The sequence below is a fragment of the Diplotaxodon limnothrissa genome, linkage group LG13 (assembly GCF_057381915.1).
Source record: "Diplotaxodon limnothrissa isolate DT_005_m linkage group LG13, D_limnothrissa_male_GT1.1, whole genome shotgun sequence".
In the NCBI taxonomy this organism is placed as follows: Eukaryota; Metazoa; Chordata; class Actinopteri; order Cichliformes; family Cichlidae; genus Diplotaxodon; species Diplotaxodon limnothrissa.
In genome coordinates, this window is record NC_140608.1 from 4,914,711 (window position 1) to 4,936,893 (window position 22,183).

At 41.9% G+C, this 22,183-nt stretch overlaps 2 protein-coding genes across 4 annotated transcripts in view; both read right to left on the reverse strand.

Annotated features, from left to right (window-relative positions):
- Nucleotides 1-10,731, reverse strand: part of LOC146619711 (mitogen-activated protein kinase kinase kinase kinase 3-like) — a 43,173-nt gene extending 32,442 nt beyond the window's left edge. For all 3 annotated transcript variants that reach the window (XM_085369678.1, XM_085369677.1, XM_085369676.1), the window contains exon 1: nucleotides 10,509-10,731. In XM_085369678.1, the coding sequence (XP_085225804.1) occupies nucleotides 10,509-10,607 (99 nt within the window). In that variant the 5' untranslated portion in view covers nucleotides 10,608-10,731. The remainder of the gene's footprint in view (nucleotides 1-10,508) is intronic.
- Nucleotides 10,732-11,634: 903 nt separating this feature from the next.
- Nucleotides 11,635-21,645, reverse strand: thumpd2 (THUMP domain containing 2). Its single transcript, XM_085369082.1, has 11 exons — nucleotides 21,459-21,645; nucleotides 20,225-20,363; nucleotides 19,506-20,096; nucleotides 19,262-19,398; nucleotides 18,701-18,778; nucleotides 18,456-18,508; nucleotides 18,107-18,194; nucleotides 13,355-13,426; nucleotides 13,141-13,255; nucleotides 12,465-12,585; nucleotides 11,635-12,172 (listed from the first exon to the last, which is right to left on the reverse strand). Exons 1-11 carry the CDS (start codon nucleotides 21,567-21,569, stop codon nucleotides 11,812-11,814), a joined length of 1,866 nt encoding a protein of 621 aa, XP_085225208.1. The 5' UTR covers nucleotides 21,570-21,645; the 3' UTR covers nucleotides 11,635-11,811.
- Between the last annotated feature and the right edge of the window lie 538 nt (nucleotides 21,646-22,183).

Genomic DNA, 22,183 nt, shown 5'->3' on the forward strand with positions numbered 1-22,183 from the left:
TGGCCACAGATTCGCACTTTGAATCGGGCAGTCTGTCATCACTGACAGCAGCTCGTTGGAAAAATGATGATAAATGTCCTTCATTTGTTTGCACTAATAAATGATGCTCCCTGCACGCTGCAATCACAGATAAAACATTATTAAGTATGTTTTTCTCTTTATTGTCCTAAATGGTCACTTTGCGGGGAAGCTAGCCTATATAGGAGAGTAAAATAAGTGTACATTTTAACATAAAAAGACTATAAAATTAAAAACCCTTTAAAAATAAAAATAAAATAAGTATCAAAATGAGAATAATTTAAAATGCAATGTTCTTTTTACTGGCTGTGATATCACAGCAGGTATTGTTTTACCATGGCAGTCCATCTGTCTGTGGCAAAACAAGATCTTGAGGACACCTACACAAGAACTACCACAAAGGCAGAGTACAGCCAGACAGAAACATAAGGGAGGGACTCGCCACTTAAAAAAAAAATAAAAAATTCTGAAATTCTGACACATGACCCGACCATACTAGCAAAAGCCAACACACACACACGATGATTTAAACAACCAAACTATGAAGTTGCAATTGTGTTGTTGCACTGACACAAGCACCTGTGTAGCAGAATAAATTAGTGCTGCCACAACCGCTCGGATGCTTTACTAAGAAGAACGCCAAAAGGTCAAGACTTGTTAGGCAGGAATCTGGAACATCAAGACTCAGTCACAAAACTTTACAGGTGTGTAGCTGCACTATAATGAAACCACAAGGGTGTGTCCCCAGAATTCATTGGCACTGCACTTGGTTTAATTCCATCACCACCAGGATACTGTGTGTCAGATGCTGTGAAGCATAAGGTGCTGACAGAACTGAGCAGTGAAAACAAAACAAAGTGGCACAAACAATGACTCAAACTTTACCGAGATCACTTCAGTAGTGTGCACTGTGGTCACACAATAGTGATGGCAAAATAAATTTAAGGGGTAACCACAGGAAAAAACAATGTTAATGCCAAAACACAGACACGTGAATTTTATTTTTATCCAACTATAGGATTTAAAAAAAATAAAAAATTCAAGTGAAGGAGGGGAACCAAGACCGATCCACATCAAAACAAAGCGGGGGGAGGGTGGGAGAGACAAAGAGAAGCAAAGAGAGGAGGAGATGGATGCAGAGTGGAGAGCAGAGACAGAGCGTCTTCAGACAGACCAGAGATGACTCATGGTCGCTCGGTGCCTCTGTTGGTGGCAAAAACACGGCCACACTCAATTTTAGAGGCTTGCTGCTGGGACTGACTGATGGGTATTCCATCTTTCTGCAGCCAAGGGCCTGAAGGTTTGATCATTTGTTTAAAAACCAAAGTTTAGGCAGGAACATTAGTAAAAACCTCTTTCTTCCTGAAATATTACAGTGGCCACAACACAGAAGCACACTGTGGTTCTAAATTTTACAAAGTAAAAGAAGTCAGTGTTGGAATAAAACATCTAACAAATTCTCATAAAAGCATACACATAGTTTTGGTGGCAGACTGTGGCTCAAGCGGTTTCCCCCTCCTTTCATGATTCAGGGTATCAGCTGCTCAGTTCAGCTCTTTTCATAATGAATAATTGTATTTATTCAGTGAGTGGGGTAAGTCAAGGGTGGAGGTAGGCCTGTTCATCACCCGGACATTTTTTTTTGCTTTGGGCATTGCTGTTGTAATACAAAAAGAATGTGGTGTGGCACTGTCTTGCTGAAATAGGCAAGACATTCCCTTGTAATTATGTAGCCTGAATTGCAAGAAATGTTGCTCCAATATCTGTATACAGATACAGTGTTGCAGTTGTGCTAAACCGATGTGCCACACTAACACACACACAATGATTTTAGAACTTTACTCAATCTATCCTAAATGATCTTCAGCCCAGACAGGCATCTCCAGATCTTGGTTAAATGTCTACATGTCTCTTTCCTGTAAACTGTGCTGTATGGTACTGTACTGTATGGTACCATACATATACTGTATGGTACAGTTTAACCTTGCATAACCTTCCATATTAGCACTTCAGATCCCCATCCCCTCCTGTCTCCGTAAACTTGTTGCAGTTATGATCTTATACCCAGTTACCATCTCATCTTCACTTTGTCTAATTTCTTCGAACTTTGAGGGTGAAAAAATGTCCATTAAAAACTAACACACTTCCATGTAAGAGTGATCCAGTATAATCAGCTCCTTCTGCTAAAGGCCACTGAGCAGCTCCACTGCAAAAGCGCTGGAGTTAATGCCTGGCCCGGGGCAACAATTACAATAGTAGTTAGCCATTTACTTCCTTTGACAAGATTTCTCCAAGCGATTTCAGCTGTCCTTCCAATTACCACCACGCTTCACTGAACTTTAAGATAACCAGTGCATTAAGTAATGTCAAGTTCATGACTTAAGAGTTTCTGCTTTTAGTTTGCTCATTAACATTAATTACTCAACTTACATCTTAATTCTCCCTTAAGATTGTTACTTTTTTAAAAGACAAACATGATCTTTTCCTCTGCTGGTTAAGCGATGAAGCTTGAACCATTTTAAACATACTGGAAAAACATAAAAAGCTTACACAATTTTTAAACAATTACTCTTGGATTTAACTTTACCAACTTGCTGATTAGTCTGCAAGTTAAGTTTATAAAGATGGTGTTCCATAAGTAACATATTTTGGCTCCATAGCTTGTTTACTCAAAGTTTAGTCCAATTCACGACGTCATTGAGCCATTACAAACACATGGCCCCAGGCGGCGGGGACAGGTGAGGTGAAAGCCAAATGCAGTTGAGTGCGCTTAATTTGTACACCTGTTTTTTAACGAAATACCCACTCATTCAAGTAGAACACCCATAAGCGCTGAGACACACAAAAAGAATCACCCAGAACTTCAAGTCCACTTCAACCGTTCTTTCTTTTTAAGCACTCAAAGTTGTACCATGTATGCATGCTGCAAATTATCAGTATAATTCACATCACTGGCATCAACATTTAGTGTCAGCCTGTGAAGTTGCATACCACGCACCTCACACACCGCTGTAAGTCCGACCCACCCAAACGTCTGCATAAATATGTGCACTATGCGTATGCAGCAACAGTGTTAGTGGAGTAATAGAAAAAGTACATTTATTCATAACACAAGCAACGATCGTCAAAACAGACATAAAAATTCCTTCCAGGAGTTTGGCATTTAGCCCGAGCCAGGGTTAAGAACTCAATATCATCACATCTTGAAATAGGATTTGATGCTTTTGCTATTACGGTGCCAGGAGTTACTGAACAACTTCAGCAAAAGCGCCTTCCTAGTCCTTAGTAAAGAGGGGCCTATAAATTTCAGTGACATATTACTGCTGAAGAGCGTAAAATTACCCCTGCTGTATTTAAAACAATTGGTGTAGGTGGCAGTCAGCACAAATAGAACCCAATCCAAACAGACATTTCCGTTAAAGATGAGGCAAATTCACAGAGTCCATTGCATCTGAAAACTTGAGCTTGTTGCCAGGAATACAGGAATCTGTATTACTCCTCAAGCCATCAAAAAGGCATTTAACCAAGTGTGGTAAAATAGCGCTTTGTGTTTCTTTCTGTGTCATAGTTAAGCAAAGAGACTAGGAGCCACATATTTGGAAGTCCAATGTAATAACTAGCTCTCTTTATTTTCATTGTGGCCTTTCATTAGCTTTAATGTTGTCCTGATTTAATTTAAGCATTTAAAGTGCCAAGTAGGGCTGTTCTATATAACGATATATATCGGATGGCGATAAAAAAAACGTCTATCGTTTCATTTTACGCTATCGTTTGTTTCGTGGTGTCGCAAAATAAACTGTTTACGGCAATATTTTTTCATCCTTTTGATGGTCACTGTAGTGGCTATATTAATTTCTTAAAGTTCTCTCTTTCTCTTATATGTAATATAACCACACTACCTACGGACAAGCGCCTGTTTTTATGCGTTGTGATTAGCAACAACGACGGTAACAGCATCGCGTGTCCGCTTGTTTATGTTCCACATAAACCTTTCACAATAAAGCTCAAGATCCTGTTGAGACTTTTCAAAATAAACTGAATCACGTGAAAGAGCAGATGATGAGAATTTAAAAAAGAGCCGCCAGGTACTAAAAAATAAACCTTAGACTCAAACTTTAGAACAGGCTTTTCTACTCAAAGAAAACGGCGGCCTTTACAACTTATGTCTAAAAATGTATGTTTCATGCATCGGTTAAAACACTGGAGTCCAGCTACATGACGCGCAGCTGGAAACACTTCCCGCAAAACGAGCTGCCCGAGATTCACATAATTTACAGAAAATGTTACATTTTTGTGATTTATATCGTTATCGGGACGACAGAATTCTTATATCTGGATATGAGATTATGGGTCATATTGCACAGCCCTAGTGCCAAGTATTTGAAATGACAAAAATAATACAAACCATAAAAGCTGCATCACAAAACATGCAACACAAGAGTCAAATCAAGTAAGAAACAACTTCAAAAAGTAACAGTAGCAGCTCCTTTAATTCAAAAGAGCAAAACTTGCTGAGTGGAAGTTTTCCAGTTCAAATGCAGCAAATATGCTGCTTTACAAGGGAAGGCCCACAGACTTCCTCACATCACACCATAACGTCTTTTGTGCTCAACTGGAGTCACACCACTCACTGTGTGGATTGTGCAAACCAACAGCTAATCCTGGCAGACTCTTTTTATTACTCATTTAGGATTAAATAAAATGATCGACTCCAGCCTACAGGATTGTGCATGGACCTGTATTAACCTGATTAAGCTGAACTTTAAATAACTGGTTACACCCTCGTTCAAGATATTGTGTACCAGAGTGGGCTGCTGATTTGTTTACATAGTTAAAATGCTTTGAACAGGAGACTGACATGTCAATTTTGACAGTCTATACAGAGCAAGGATTACAAAGTGTTGCACAAGAGCTCTGAATTCATCTGTTAAACAAAGCATTTTAATTTTGCACTCCCTAAAAGAAAGGCAATTATGTCTACGCTGAAAATCTTTGATCACACACTAATCCCAGGAATACACTGTCGTCCTGTACCTCGGATGAGGCTGACAGAGCTGATCGCACCCACTGAAGATAATGGTTCTGCCTCCACCTGACAAACTACTGTATGTTTCTGACGCACCCTAGAAGTATCTCTCCATGTTGTAAAGCTAATAACACTTTCTTACTCCATTTTTGTCAACTACATATAGGAAAAGATGCTGACAGGAAGATAGAAAATCCAGTCCAATTTCAAAATAAAAGACCCTGTACCAACTAAATGATCTGACTTACGCTGTGCAAGGAAGTGAACAAAACTGTCAGAAACGCAGTGTTTTTTGGTTTTAATGTGATCCCTGCTTGACTGCAGGCAACAAACTTTTAACATTAGCATTTTTCAGCAGCATTAAGGCCAGGATTAACACCTACTGACACCTCATGGATGCTTAGCTGCCATGCCACAGTACTCTTGCAACATAATGGCAGTGCTGGCTTACCACGACAATTTGACTGGTATGTGGATGCCTTCACAGAGCCACATTTACACCCTTAAAATTTGACATCACTCAGACCCTCGCATATATGCAGAAGCAGAAAGTATCACATCTGTATTATACCTACTGTAACAGGAAACCAAACTACAGTATCTACCACGCTGCATGACAGCACAGTCACAGTGTTGTTATTACCAGTTCCTTGCCACTGCACTGCATTATTAATTACCCTGTAAACATGCAAGTTATCGGTACTTCGCAGCACTAGTGGCGCAGAGACAAAATCCTGCAGAGTAGATTAACAGGATAGCAACTAAAATTTTCAACGTACTTCACAAACCATGCATTGCTTGAAAGTATGTACTCTGAAGTCTTTATACTCCACCACAGTGAGAAAACAACTGAAGGAACAAGGACAAAAACAGGATGGTTGTGGACCAGCAGCTTCAATTGTGACTCTACAGCCATCTGTGCTTGCGTGACTATGCAGGTGATGATACATTCATCTTATTCTGTGTGTATGTGTTGCACTGGGGCTCACCGCTCCACCGTCTTCCTCTGTTAGACTGCTGTGAAACAATAGGACATGAACACACACACATGGAGGAAGCGAAGATTCCTGCATTCCTATACTACGGAGACTCAACTGTGCCACACACACAAGTTCAGGGCAGGGGAACTATTACTGTCACATTTATAACCAATATGGATATCATTCTTTCCATTCTTTCAAAAAAGTAAGTGAATGTGCAAAGAAAGCCACGTAATACAGCTTCAACTGTGGATGACGGGACGAAAGGCTTGTATTACTTTTATGACCAGCCTGTTCTCATTCCCTGGGAGCCAAATACTGCTTTTTCGTCAAAGCCACTGGTGTGTCGCAGATACACACTCGCCTTTGGTGTCTCCATCTTCACACATTGGATGATGGCAGTAGTGAGACGGGCCCTATCACTCCCAACACATTGTGTATGGATGCCTGTAAAGCAGTGGTCCCCAACCCCCGGGCCATGGACCGGTCGTTTGGTACCAGGCCACGAGAATTGAGAATTGAGGCTCGGGTGTGAAAATTATGGTTTTTGGTGTTTTTAAATCAGCTTTTATTGTTATTTTTTTATCGTTTTTATCGTTAACTCGGTTTCCCTGGGACATTTCCCGTGTGTTATGAATACATCTTATTTTTTTGGTACCGGTACTGGTTTTATTTTGTTGTATTTATCCGCGACACCTTAAAGGCCGTGAAAATATTGTGGGACATAAACCAGTCCATGGCGCAAAAAAGGTTGGGGGCCGCTGCTGTAAAGGATCCCTTGATATCACATTTGAATGTTTTGGTTAAGTATCATTTTCTAATGCACAGAATGAAGAAGCACAAGCTTTCCTGGTTAAATCAAGGGAAGTAAAAACCAGACAAAGCAAAACATAAACCTCAAAAAAGGACTCGAACCACACCGCAGTCTTCTTTCTGACAACTGCGTGACTTCCTCCAGCGCCAGTTTTCCAACATCCTAATGCAGAGTTTCAAGTTAAGGCCATTTTAAAACGCAAATTCTCCCCACAATACATTTAAAAAACGTTCTGCTTTTCTCAGTGTCAATAACCAGACACAAATAACTATGTCGACTCTGGCATATGCAGATGTCCATGCTAGTAAACGGACTCAAAATCAGTTTAAAAAAAGGTAAACAGCCATAATACCATTGCTAACCTCTTACATGATATCTAATATTTTGCAGATTCTTGAAGTGTTTCGTGAGAACACAACAATCTCAAATTCTCAAACAAAATAAGCCTTCATATGAATACTCGGTCTGTGCTTTGTCTGTTGACGCAAATAGAGTGAGGGCAGGTACAGCAGTAGTACGTCTGGAACAGATTTCTTTTTATGACTTTAGAGCAGCATATTGAGCTGATACTTGCATTTATTGAAGCAGTATAAATGATAAAGTGGAACTTAAAAAGAAGAGTGTAGTCGCTCCACCGCTCGCCCAGAATTAAGTGGCAAATCAATAAAAATGGTAGTGAGAGAAAGCTCGGTTTGTCAATGTCATTTTTTTTTCTGTTGGCTTATCTTTGACTCACCAACAAGACTGGCAAACATAAGTGTGCTGCGTGCAGTTTACTGCTATCATGTTCCGGTAATTCTTAACATGAAAGTTGACACTGAATATACCTTTTGTTTTCAAAAGGCAGTGTAATCCACGAAGGTGAGAAGGAGCTTAATATGTGAATCAGACAAAACTGTCACCTCTAATACAAGAGGAGTAGGAAGGCTGTTTTCCAGTAACGATACGTGGAGGATTTGCGTTCAGGAATACCAATCCTGTGTCTAGTTTCTGTTATTTATTTCTGGGGAAATAATGTGGTGTTAAATGCGGATAAACTGACCACCATTAAATACTCACTTGTCCCAACTTACTACACAGCCCCAGGGTTGTGCCACAACCCTTATGTCTACCTTACGTCACCTTACTTTGAAGGTAAACATTTTAATCATATGACACAGAGACTTGTAGTTCTACTGACTGTTCACCATTTTAAGGTATTTTCCTCCATCCTTACCTGGGTTTTGGGAGAAACACCTGAACCCTTGGTGCTTATTTGACCTGAAATGGCTCGCTTTACATATATTACTAACTACCATGGTGGTGGTTTCACAAAATACGGGTTCCCCTCTTTGTAAAATTTGAGCTACAAATTCACCCTGAAAACTCTCTTTTGTGAGGCTCAGATTTGTGATCTTTTACACAGAAGGCCTGTCTCAACATCAGCCAATGCTCCTTCTACAGTTTCTAACAGATACACAAAGAGTGGCAGGTCCACAAACAGAGGAGAAAACAAGCTAGCAGAGTTCATGCTTTATTTCCTGCTCAAACATTCCTGTCCAAGCCACACTTTTTCACACAGTGGTAGAACCAAATATAGGCATCGGTGAGGTTTACCATGTCCCTTGGTGCTTAGAAGCACATCCAGAGGTTTCAGGTCTTTCAGTAAATTCCTGCTGAAACAATGAAATAGACATTTAGCTACATAATGATCATAGTTCCTACAGTATAGCATCCTTATCAACATATTAATCTGCTTCCAGTGAGAAATTACAACTTAACTCATAATTCTGCCATATTTAAGTTGTGTAGTTGTGTGATTTTTGTCCTTTATAACTGTTTTTCAAGTTACTTTGGTGCACATTAATCAGCTATGTGCCGCTTGTTCCAGGCCTGGAAGGGGAATCAAGTCTGAGATGCCAACCTACCTATCTACAACAAGGCAAGATACTGAACTTAAATTAGATACAAACAAGATTAGGAGCAGCGGAGGGTGGGCGGGTATGAGGGGCACTTGTGAAAACGCACACAAAATAAATAAGGATATAATATGCATATGATGGACTATTTAGGATTGAAATTAACAGACTGTGCGTGTTCAAAAAGACTGGAAACATTTAATATCTCTAGTCTTTAGGATTCCTGTAATTACCACAAAGACCCTGGAGGTTAACCAAACATCATCAAGTCCTATTACCGTGTTTAATGAATCTCCCGTCTACAAAAAGCCTCCCTCACACAGCAGTTAAATTCCACAACAGAGTGACTATTACACAAACAAATACATAACTGAGGGTATAGATGGTTAACTTTTGTAACCTTACTGATTTGCTACAGAGGGCAGATCAAACGGGTGAGACTGATAGGTTTACTTTTTTATGTCCATGGTTCTTAGTTTTAGAGTTACAGTATCCTGTCCTACATATTCTCATTGGTTTTCATGTACTGCAGCATTATTTGGGGATACTTTGTCATATTTTGTATCATTTCCCATGATACATGACCAGCTTGTTGTGTTTCTGTTGTGGTACGTGGCTATTACTGCTGTTGTTTTGTGTTACATATAACGAACAATGACACAGTCGTTGAGACTATGATGGAGTTGCACAGCATTCAGGAACTTCCTTACAGTTTGGATTACAGGCTTTGGGTTCCCAGCACTGGGCCTCGGTAAAGTGTGGAGCCCAGTGACTAAGAGGCCAACTGTATTACACAGCCTACATAAAAATGAGCACCACAGTTCTTTAAAAATGACCCGACGAGTGCCTACTGACGTTAAAGTGTGAAAAACAACAATATGAAGTGGTTATTTCACGGTTGTTGTTGTTGTAGCTTGGTCAGATCTGAGCGCTTTAGCCAAAGGAAAGGCAGCTGTCAGTCTCTGTCCGGGATACGCGGACAGGTTTAACATGTTTTGCGAAGCCTCTACGATACTACAAACAGCCAGTAAACTATCAAGTAGTCTCTTTTTTAGTGTGTGTTCGTGTAAGGGTAACAAATCACTGCATGTTCACTACTTGCGACAGTTTTCTCATGTAGCATCAAGACGTCCCAGCTAGCTTCTTGATGCTATCAAGTTAGTAGTCCGTTGTCGGACAGCTAAGCTACTGCAGGTCTATTACCGGACAAGCATCAACCACTCCTACTTCTTCTTTAACATTAACTGCTGTTATTCACAACGCAATTTAGACCACAGCCACAGTCCAGCGAGTACAAACAAGCACGTCGACGTAGCACAATTTGTGCAACAACTCACTTACACGGAGGTAAATATGATCGGTGCTCAACAAACCAAGAATTAACGTTGGGTTTACATTAAACGTTAACTAAGTCTTAACCCAGGCATGTTAGCAGCCAGAAAACATTAACATAATGGTAACCCGGATCTCTAAACAAGCATGGATAAAAAGGCCAAGACAATAACAACCATAAACACAAGCGAAGTCAAACAGTTGCTGTGTGTCCGACAATGGAATTATAACATGAGTAGCACAGTAATTACTGTACCAACAAGCATCAAAACAAAAACCTTCTGGTAACAGCATATTAGAAACAGCCCACTTATGGCTATAGAAACGATTCGTTACTGTTATAACACCACTGTAGGACCACAAGACTGTAAATACGCTGGTGGTGTTTAACTACTCTGTGTCCGAAAATGGAACTATGTGATTGCGCACTGCAGTTTTACCTTGTACACATCTCCGTATGTGCCGCTTCCTATCCTCTGGATCAGCTCGAAATCCTCCTGTGGATTCCGCCGGGACAGGTCGACACTGGAGTTCATCATTTCCACTGCCGATTACGGCGCCGATCGCGCACGGTTTACGAACCCCAACAATGTACGAAAACAGATATTTAAAGAAAAACATACGGCGTCAGAAAATCCCAGCCTGAATCCAATGTAGCTCCAACATGGCTTCCACTGCGCATTGGGCATGCGCAATGGACATCATGGCGTACCCTCTCCATGGTGTCTGATGGGGGAGACGTGTGTTGTTAAATTTTAATGCGTTTGGAAACGGATTTCGTAGTTGAATATGGTAATTAAAATGCAATTAAATTATTACTATTTGCTTACTACTTCACTAGTTGCTTGTATGGATACATATTAAGAAACAGCAGAAAAAATACAAATTATAATCCAAACCTACACTGATTTCACTATATAATGAAAATAAAGTCAGATTTTGGGATTTACACAGGAAGCTGTAGGGGAAAGGAAATGAATGAAAAACACTAAGCTCTATGGCTGCATTATTTGGCTCCCTTAATGTAAAACTGGGCTAAGCAGGGCTAAACAGTGGCAGATGGCAACTTTATGATTCAGTGAGGGGGTCTGTGATGCAGGGAAAAACAATCCCATCTTTTCCTGTTACCGTTTTAGAGATATTTCATATTTTCCAGTGGTGTTAGCAAATAATGAAACAGTTAAACACACAATTGATTTAAAAAGTAAACTATTTTCTGCCATAAAACTCTTAAAAAAAAACCCCATACAGTCACCATGGAATGGTCCCCCATTAGCAAAACAAAAAGCAGGGGACTATGCCAGTGTTATTAACCTGAAAAGTGTTGAGAAGAAATTCACAATTTATCACAGTTTGATTAAAAAGTAATGCAAAAAAAGGCAGTGTCTGGCAATTTTATGAACATGTTGAGATACTGAGCAACATTTGTGAGTTGCTTTTTAAAGATAACCATAATCAATGAATAAGTGAGCTTGGGAATGAGTGCCACGGGCAGGATTTTAGAAATTAGAGGTCAAGCACTGCTGGAGGATTGGAAAATCAAAATTTCTTTACTTGTAAGCTTTCAAAAATAATTTCTCAGCTGCTTCCAAAACATATTTTAAATACCTGGAAATCTCATTTACAATTAAAAAGTTGTAAGCAAACCAAAACATGTTACAGAGCGGTTAAAACACAGTGGTATTTCAACATGGCCACTTTTTTTTTTACATGTTAGCAACAAAGAAAATCAAACCAAGTGCCTTAAAACATAACATCCCTGAAAACACAACAGTCTGTTTTGACATATTTATGAATAAGTCCATCTATTGCTCCTAAGCTGACTCTGAAAGTTGCTTGATGCTTCAATGAGGACACAGTGAAAGGCAGACTGTGTTGAAGCTTGGTTTCTTGGCTTGGTGAGGATTTGACCCCAGAGTGGATTTGGAAAGTCTGCTTCTTAGAAGGAGATCTGGAAGAAGATGGGCAGTTTTGCATCCCAGTCTGAGGCTTTGTTTCAGGGTTAGATGTTGGTCCAGTATCATATTGTATTAGAAGTTTTTTGAGTAGACAGGACAACTGAGGACTCAGGAGGAGCACCAGGATACCACCAGGACGGAGAACTCTAGACACAAACATTTGTTATAATAGTTGCATCTCTATCTTTCAATGCTTATTCCAATAATGGCTATGACATTTTTATCTATGCATTAATTTAGTTTTTCCTATTAAAAAAAAACCTAACTAACTAAAAAACAGAACAATAAGACAGCTTAGGATGTGTACTGATGTGCAAAGTGACTCCCAAGCTAAAAATCCACAGTGCACACACATTCACAGAGAAAACAAGTAATGTTTTCTGTTTCGCCAAACAATTCTAAAAGAAACAATTGAGACCGACAAACATAGGAACAAACCTCTCCATCTCTGTCAGGATGAGTGGCAAGTTGGCAGCCATGTCTATTCTGGAGCCAAACTTCCTGCCAAATGGCAGGTCACAGATCACAGCGTCTACAGTGGCACTGGGCACAGGCAGTACTGCACACACAGAGGAGGACAAACAAGCCTAGAGGTAATTTAATATACGACAACAGGCTTCACACTAACCTCCCACTCACTGAGTCCTATCCAAAAAATGCAGCCATGCATCCACAGTGAAAATTCAGGAGCTAAGATTCAATATTTAACTTCTCAAAGACATGAATTTGTAATATAGTTAAAATTTAATTTATAGTAATTCAATTTATAATTTAATCCTTTTTAAAAATGTGAAAATGTGAGCTACTTTATGGTGGTCGGTCTTATCAAGATATAATTCCTCTATTAAAAAAAGAAATGTACTCTAAGATACCATAAAGACTAACCTCATATAAGTAACGCATGACTAGATTCATTCATGCACACAGGGCCATCTGTCATGCGCCTTAAAATCCACTTGTATTGCACTGGATTTACAACTGGTGCGATTTAAAAAGTTAACGTCTGTCCCTCTTTTTAAATGAGAACATTAGTTTAATACAATTAAGTAAGACATGTATTAATAATGTAATATTTAGCTTACTTTACTGCTCTTTTTGTGTGCAGCTGACCTACCCAGAGACGACGCTTTCAGCAGGTTTATTCTGTTTTCCAACTCAGCAAATGCTATGTTCTCACTGGCCTTCTGCAGCTGTGCTTCATCAATATCCACACCCAGGAAACAGGCATCCTGAAAATCCCAGAAACAGGGATTTTTAAACCTCATAAACAAACTTTTCTAAACATTTCTACACTTTAAAGATCAACAGTACATGATTTCTTTTCTGACCTTATGCTCCTGTGCAGCTTCTATTAAGATGGTCCCCACCCCACACATTGGGTCAACCACACGGAAGCCTGGCTAGAAAACAGAACACAGCATACAGCGCATACAGCTGGTTAACCACAAAAAGTATGACTGTGACTGGTTCACCACACTGAATGCCAAGTGACAGACAACTAACATCATACTAAGGGCTCTTTAAGTGGATCAGATGGGGGGTGGTAGACTAGCCAAAGTACTTTCACTTTGTAAAAACACATGCTACAGTAAAAGTTGTTACTTTAGCACATGTAATTAAGTAAATATCAAAAATCTTCCCAGCTCCAAATAGGCAAAACAAACTAAACTATCCATCCGTTTTCTACTGCTTCTCTGGAGCTGGGTCACGGGGGCAGCAGCTTAAGCAGAGAAGTCTTGACCTCTTTCTCCCCAGCCACCTCCTCCAGCTCATTTGGGGGAATGCTGAGGCATTCCCAGGCCAGCTAAGAGATGTAATCTCTCCAGTATGTTCTAGGTCTACCCCGGGGCCTCCTCCTGGTAGAACATGCCTGGAATACCTTGCCCAGGAGGCATCCTAGTCAAATTCCAAGCAGCTGTACCTCCCAAATCGTGGAAGTCCTCACCCTATCTCTAAGGGAGAGCTCAGTCACACTCATTTCCACCACTTGTATCTGCATTCTCATTCGTTCAGTGGCTACCCAGAGCTCATGGCCATAGGTGAGGTGTAGATCAACAGGGTAAACTAAAAGCTTCATTTTTACGCTCGGTGTTTACAATACACAATAGACAGATACAGAACCTACATTACAGCAGATGTAGCTCTACTCCATCTGTCAATCTCCTGCACCCCTATGTAAAACCTCTACCTGGGCCAAAAACCTTTCCCTGAGCCGGAGTGGGAACGCCACCCATTTACAGTAAAAACCACAAACAAAACTAGAGGCAAATCATTTTGCTACACAAACATAAATGGAAGAGCTCTGCTTGCATGATGTGATGATGCCTTCTTATTTGTGCACATAATAATATAACTCCGTCATGGTTTCAGAATTCATCAGCACAATTTTTAACTGGCAGAAGGAAATTTGATCACATCACTCCGATTTTGACCTCTCTACACTGGCTTCCAATTGAATTTAGGACCCTTTTAAAGTCCTTTTATTGGTTTTTAAATCTCTAAATGGTCTGGCACCTGTTTATTTGTCTGACTTGTTGAAGCCCCATGTACCCACTCGTTCCCTTCGGTCAGCTGAGCAGTTGCTGCTAACTCTGTGGGTAACTGATATATATATATATATATATATATATATATCGCCCGGATCAACAAGGTCCGCGTCAGGTGTTGAGGAACCAGGGCACCCTGACGAAAAGTGGGCTACTGGAACAAGAAGGCATCGGTGGGCAAGGGACGAAAACAGGGCGTTGTTGGAATGCTACTACGCAAGTAACCCCGGCGGAAGGGGCTACATGAAGAGGATGAGGGACCTATGGATTCTTCGATACCCAACATCCACAATGACGGCGAAACAACTAGTAGCTCAGTGTTCCAACATTCGAAAGAAGGGACTGCTCTCACAGCTAGAGATTGACGAGGTACAACACAAATGCTACGGCAAGGAGGAGTCAGGACGCCAGGTCAGGGGGGAGATATCATCACCCCCACCCGAGATTGGGTACATAGCCCCAAGTGTGATAGGAGAAGGATCGTTGAGTGCGAGAGGAACTGACCTGAAAAATAGGATCATGGCCAAGCTTGAAACCTGGATCCCCCGTAGCCGGTTACCAAGATTACGTGAAGTACCCTCAGAAGGTCTGCTAGATGATGTTAATGCAGCACTACGGGCAATACCTACAACCACGATTACCGACACTAACAAGCTGATCTACAATACGGCAGCAGTGATCAGTGAGATGCTTGGCTACAAGTTGAACAGCCACAAGGGGCAGTACCCTCCATGGAGAAGGAGGCTAGAGGGCAAGATCAAAGTAGCACGGAGAGAGGTTAGCCAACTAACGGAGTTGCAGAAAGGTGCGACGAATAAGGTGCCTAAGAAATACAGCAAGCTGTCCATACCTGAGGCCTTGGAAACTGCCAAGCAAAGACTCACAGCCTTGGCCAGCCGCTTGAGGAGGTACACCAGAGAGATAGAAGGCAGGAGAATAAACCAGCTGTTCTCCACAGAACCAGCAAAGGTGTACTCTCAGTGGCAAGGGAACAATAAGAGAACAGCACCACCAAGGCTGGAGACGGAGCAATACTGGAAGAGCATATGGGAGAAGGATGCAACCCATAACGGCAATGCTCAGTGGCTAGAGGATCTAAGGGCTGACCACAGCGACCTCCCTGAACAGGGTCCAGTAACCATCACAGTGGCAGATATCCAAGAAAGGGTCTCCAGTATGAAGAGTTGGACAGCACCAGGGCCCGACATGGTTCACGCCTACTGGCTGAAGAAGCTAACTGCACTCCACGAGCGTCTGGCAGCACAAATGAACCAGCTGCTAGTTAACGAGATACACCCGGAATGGCTAACTGAAGGCCGGACGGTCCTGATCCCCAAGGACCCCAAGAAGGGACCGGTCCCCTCCAACTACCGACCAATAACCTGCCTCAGTACTACATGGAAGCTCCTGTCAGGCATCATATCGGCTAAGATGAACAGGCACATGGGTCAATACATGAGCGGGACACAGAAAGGAATTGGCAAGAATACCAGAGGCGCAAAACACCAGCTACTGGTAGACAGAACAATCAGCCGAGACTGCAAGACCAGACTGACCAACCTGTGCACTGCCTGGATTGATTACAAGAAGGCCTATGACTCAATGCCCCACAGCTGGATACTGGAATGCCTAGAATTGTACAAGATCAATGGGACCCTAAGAGCCTTCATCAGGAACTCAATGGGGATGTGGCGTACAACACTAGAGGCCAACTCCAAGCCCATAGCACAAGTCACCATCAAGTGCGGGATCTACCAAGGAGATGCTCTGTCCCCACTGCTGTTCTGCATAGGCCTGAACCCCCTCAGTGAGATCATTAACAAGACTGGCTACGGATACCGACTACGGAACGGAGCAGTTGTCAGCCACCTCCTGTACATGGATGACATCAAGCTGTATGCCAAGAGTGAACGAGACATCGATTCACTGATCCACACTACCAGGCTATACAGCAATGACATTGGAATGTCGTTCGGACTGGAGAAGTGTAGTCGGATGGTAACAAAGAGAGGGAAGGTAGTCAGAACTGAGGGGATTGAACTACCAGAAGGCAACATTGCAGACATAGAGGACAGTTACAAGTACTTGGGGATCCCACAGGCGAATGGGAACCATGAAGAGGCCGCTAGAAAAGCTGCAACCACCAAGTACCTGCAGAGGGTCAGGCAAGTCCTGAGGAGTCAGCTGAATGGTAAGAACAAGATCCGGGCCATCAACACGTACGCCCTGCCCGTGATCAGGTACCCTGCTGGGGTAATAGGCTGGCCAAAGGAGGAGATAGAAGCCACTGACATAAAGACAAGAAAGCTCCTTACCATGCATGGAGGGTTTCACCCCAAGTCCAGCACCCTGAGGCTGTACGCTAAGCGGAAGGAAGGGGGCCGGGGACTGGTGAGTGTCAGCACCACAGTCCAGGATGAGACAACGAACATCCAAGAATACATTGGGAAGATGGCCCCAACTGACCGAGTGCTCAGTGAATACCTCAGGCAGCAGAAACCCAAGAAAGAGGAGGGAGACGAGGAACCAGCATGGAAGGACAGGCCCCTGCACGGTATGTACCACCGGCAGATAGAGGAGGTGGCTGATATCCAGAAATCCTACCAGTGGCTGGACAAAGCTGGACTGAAAGACAGCACAGAGGCACTAATCATGGCAGCACAAGAACAAGCTCTGAGCACAAGATCCATAGAGGCTGGGGTCTATCACACCAGGCAAGACCCCAGGTGCAGGCTGTGTAAAGATGCCCCAGAGACAATCCAGCACATAACAGCAGGGTGCAAGATGCTAGCAGGCAAGGCATACATGGAACGCCATAACCAAGTGGCCGGCATAGTGTACAGGAACATCTGTGCCGAGTATAACCTGGAAGTCCCGAGGTCAAAATGGGAGATGCCCCCAAGGGTGGTGGAGAATGACCGAGCTAAGATCCTGTGGGACTTCCAGATACAGACGGACAAAATGGTGGTGGCTAACCAACCGGACATAGTGGTGGTAGACAAACAGAAGAAGACGGCCGTAGTGATCGATGTAGCGGTTCCGAATGACAGCAATATCAGGAAGAAGGAACACGAGAAGCTGGAGAAATACCAAGGGCTCAGAGAAGAGCTCGAGAGGATGTGGAGGGTGAAGGTAACGGTGGTCCCCGTGGTAATCGGAGCACTAGGTGCAGTGACTCCCAAGATAGGCGAGTGGCTCCAGCAGATCCCGGGAACAACATCGGAGATCTCTGTCCAGAAGAGCGCAGTCCTGGGAACAGCTAAGATACTGCGCAGAACCCTCAAGCTCCCAGGCCTCTGGTAGAGGACCCGAGCTTGAAGGATAAACCGCCCGCAGGGGCGTGCTGGGTGTTTTTTTTTATAAATTTTATTGCTATGTCTGGTTTTATTACTATGTGCATATTAGTATTGTACAGCACTTTGGTCTACCAGGTGTGTTTTAAAGTGCTATATAAATAAATGATGATGATGATGAGTATTCAAACCATAACCTGCAACAGGCACAGAACAGCTGTGTGTACAGTAGTATATACACCTGTATATGAGCCAGTGAGGCCATGGCCCAGGCTGTTGTAGACCTTAGTCCTGTGATTTTTATATAGCTCCGGTTAGCAAGAGGCAACCTGAAGGAAAGAAGACTCAACTTATTACTTCTTATCAAATTAATTACAGATATAATATTAAAGAGACCGGTTCATCTTAAGTCATTTGACTAAACATTTGTGGGTCTTAATGGCAAAAAGCAGTAAGCTAAACTTGTAACAGACAGAGCATATTATAAGCAGTGACAATAAAAGAACTGCATAATGTATAAGAGGTCTGTTGCTGTACTGAGACTTCGATGTATATTACTGTGTTAAATGTAAAACATCACTGTCAATAACCTGGTCAGTGGGATCCCGAGCAGGCAGTAGTCATCACTCAAATGGACATTTATCTACAGAAAAACAACAACAACAATAGATAATATTACAGCTGAAGTGCCAGAAAAGACAGGCAAGACTCTCTGCAAAGCAATTAACTACAGATGGACTATTTATATTGCAAACATTTCTATTGTAAGACAAAACTTAACTGAACTTATAATCAGTGCAATCCAACAGATTGTTTTTCAAACACAACTGATTACCTCCAACTGTGGATTCTTCAAGTCAGCCTTCCAGCCCAGCAGTATGCTCAGACCTGCTCCAATCACTCTGCTCACCTCCTGTTTCACACAAAAGTAGAACATTTTTTTGAACATATCCACTGAATATGAATGTCTGTTTCTATGTGGATCCCAGGGATTGCACTTAGTAATATAGAGAGATTAAAAGTATATATCCTTTTAAACAATTATTGCCGCAACACCCTTTGTCTGGGTAAGTTAAACCGATAAACTATTAGAGGAGAAATGACAACTCGTATCTCTGAACATTTGTGTTAAGATAACTTATTCTTACATAAGTTGTGGTGAGTGTTGTGGTAGCATTAACATGTCGTGTTTTTCAGTGGTGGGAGAAACTAGAGCTCTTGGAGAAACCTGCTCAAAGCACTGTGAGAACTTTGAGACTTTACACTGAAGACTCATACCTACTTTAAACCCAGGTGCAGTTAATGCTAACCACTGAGCTACCATGCTGCCCCTGCACTTCATTTCTGTTAAACACCTGTAAAAAGAAGCAGAGACACAGACTTTAACATTTCCTACCTGTGCGCCCAAGCATCGTGACAGAGATCCAGAACATTTGCAGCTGATCCTGAAGGAGACCGGGATACAGGAAAGCAGCTCTGGTTTATCCTCACAGGTTGTCAGCAGTGTCTGATTTTTTTCTCCGGTGGTCTTCACTTCATATGGAGATAAACACGAGGAGACATAAATATATAAAGACTTTAACCTCAGAAGTCACTGATGTATAAGCCGTCTCAAAAATAAAATGTTGCCATTGCATTACCATTTTCCTGACTTTCTTCAGTGAAATCCTTTGCTATGTCATCCATCTTCCTGCTGCTACTTGCTCCACGGTGCTCCAGCCTGGATGCTGTGTGGTCACAAACTGGTCCTCCCCCATTGACGTATGCTCCATGTGTACAGTCGATAAACTCCTCTAACATCCCCTCTGCTTCTTCCTCTCTCGTCCTTTCTTCCTCACATGCCTTCCCCTTTTCTACAGTCTTCTCAATGCCTGTGTCCCAAGCTGCCACTTTCCTCTCCTTCTCCTCCTCCTCCTCATCTCTCTTTCTCTTCTGTGCCATTGTGGATACTCCATTTTGTCCACCACTTCTCTGTTTGTCAATCTCCTCCTTCCTCTCCCCTCCTGTACTTCTAAACTCTACAAGGCTCTTCTCCCCCTCTCTGCTCTGTTCGTCACTCCCTCTCATCTCATCCTCCCTCTTCCTTGTCACTCCCAGGGCAGGGCTTGATGTTTTGATGGTGTTTTTGCTGCCTGTCAGCTCCCCCTGCAGTCGACTCCATGTCATTACAGCACTGGTCCACTGATTCTTGTCATCCAACAGTCTGGACTGTAGCACAGAGGCTGCCTTTGCTATAAATATTACAAAAAACGCGATACAGAAGTCAGTTCAGAAGTGGTATGTAAACACTGAATGGTATTGCTTATGTTTTTGTATTAATTGTATGTATAGGTTCTTGGAGTTAGTTTGAGGCTACTACCTGTGCTGGTGTGGGCAGACAGACTCACCGGCGAGTCTTGTTTCAACAGAAGAAAGAGTCTCTCTGCACCCTTCAGGTTACTAACTCTGTTGATCTTTGCAGAAGAGCTGAATAACACTTTACCTGGAATTTGACACACCTAAATGCAAAAGTCCACATTCACATTTAAGAGCTCTTCTACATCTTTCATCAAAAAGTTAATTTTTAACCCCGTCTTATAGTAGATTAACCTTCAGAGAAAGGCCACTTTGGCTTGGTCGTAGTGATTGAACACTGATAACCACTCATGTGGATGGCCAACAGTTTCTCTACACACTGAGACAACAGCTGGCTCAGATCATGTTAACAGTTGTGATCAGAAGTTTGCATACACTCATCATGGGCAGCAATTTGGGACTGTTGATGATTTATTTGAACTGTTCTTTTTCCATAGTGATTGTACAGCGTACATCTTTAACAACTTTTAAAAAAAAATTGGTGCACAGGATTAAATTTATTTTGTATTTTCTCTAACCCAAGCAGGTTCAAAAACGTACATACAGGCTCAAATAAATATATATTAGCCCTTCTAATATTTGATTAAATGTCCCTTAGCACTTTTGCTAGCCAACAAGCTTCTGGCATAATTCTAATTAGATATCTGCCCAGTCTTCTTGTCAGAATTAGTAGAGGTTATTTAAACTGGTTGGTTTCCTGGCATAGACCTGACTTTTAAAAAGACCCCACAAATTTCCATCAGGGTTGAGGTTAGGACTTTGGGATGGCCATTCTAGAGGCTTAATTCTATCATTCTTTATCCATTCCAAAACCAGCTTTGATGTGTGTTTGGGATCACTGTCTGGATGGAACAGCCAACCTTCAACCATGTGTCTGTTGCCAACACTTATTGAAGGAGTGTATGTACATATTTGAGGCTGTACGCATGCTTTAACCCTGTGCGGATTACATCGCGTGACAGCGACAATCACAAAATTACGTAAAGCCTGACTAAAACGTTTAAATAAAACTTTGCTGTAAATTTGAATATTTCCTATAACATAAATAAAAAAAGATTTCGTAATATCAACATTAGAAGTTAATTATGACTTTTTTCCCCTTTTCTTTCCACACAAAGAGCGTCCGTATATTTGTCTCTTAAAGGCTTTTAAATCATGAAGACCCCGAGGTTTTTATTTTGTTTTTTTGGGGTTGGGGGGGGGGTAGCTGTTAGTTGTTGCATGTAGCTAACACTCACGTCTTCAGCCGCTAGCTTCGTCTTCACCTCGTTGATTAAAAAAGCCTCCATACCGTTACCGGCCGTGCAGTAGTAACGAACCACATTCCCACCACTTCCCGGTTCATCCATGTTATAAAATGTGTCAAATCTCAACAAGCGACGCTCTCTACTAGCAACAGTCTGCTGAGTCTTGTTTGACTACGAAAGCCGCCATATTGGCTTGTTTGTTTACACCGGAAACGGAACTATGTCATTAATTGTTGCCAGTCGTTTGCCCACCAGCAGGGGTCTCTGTTGCACAGGGGAAAAAGTTATAGGTGTGTATTACATTTTTAAAATTAGAATACAAATTTAACGCCACAAACTTGAGTTTTCATATATATCTGTGAGTTTATTTGGACAACAGTATGCACATGTGGTCTGTGTATGTATACACATGAAGACTTTGACCTTTGTTCCTTACATTTATGGCATTGTTTCTATGATGACAGATATGCTACTCAGTGTCTTTTGCTCCCTGTTTTTAAATCAGATGTCACTCTCAACATAAATACCAGCTACAGCAGCCGAGCTGTTTTAGCTGAGGAAACAAAGATACATTTGCTCATTTTGTGTAAAATATTGTGAAGATGTTAAGTTACATTAGGCAGGCAGCTGCCCACATTACACTGTGACAATCACCAGTTATCTATTTTGAAAGCCTCAGCTAGAAAAAATGCAAAATGGTTTGTAAGGTTGGCCAC

Coding starts and splice junctions, on each gene's coding strand:
- thumpd2 (XM_085369082.1), bottom strand. CDS start 21,569: ATGGATGAACCGGGAAGTGGTGGGAATGTGGTTCGTTACTACTGCACG. Junction 20,364..21,458: donor CGAAGCTAGCGGCTGAAGAC/GTGAGTGTTAGC, acceptor TTTTGCATTTAG/GTGTGTCAAATTCCAGGTAA. Junction 13,427..18,106: donor CCTCACTGGCTCATATACAG/GTGTATATACTA, acceptor TCTGTTTTCTAG/CCAGGCTTCCGTGTGGTTGA.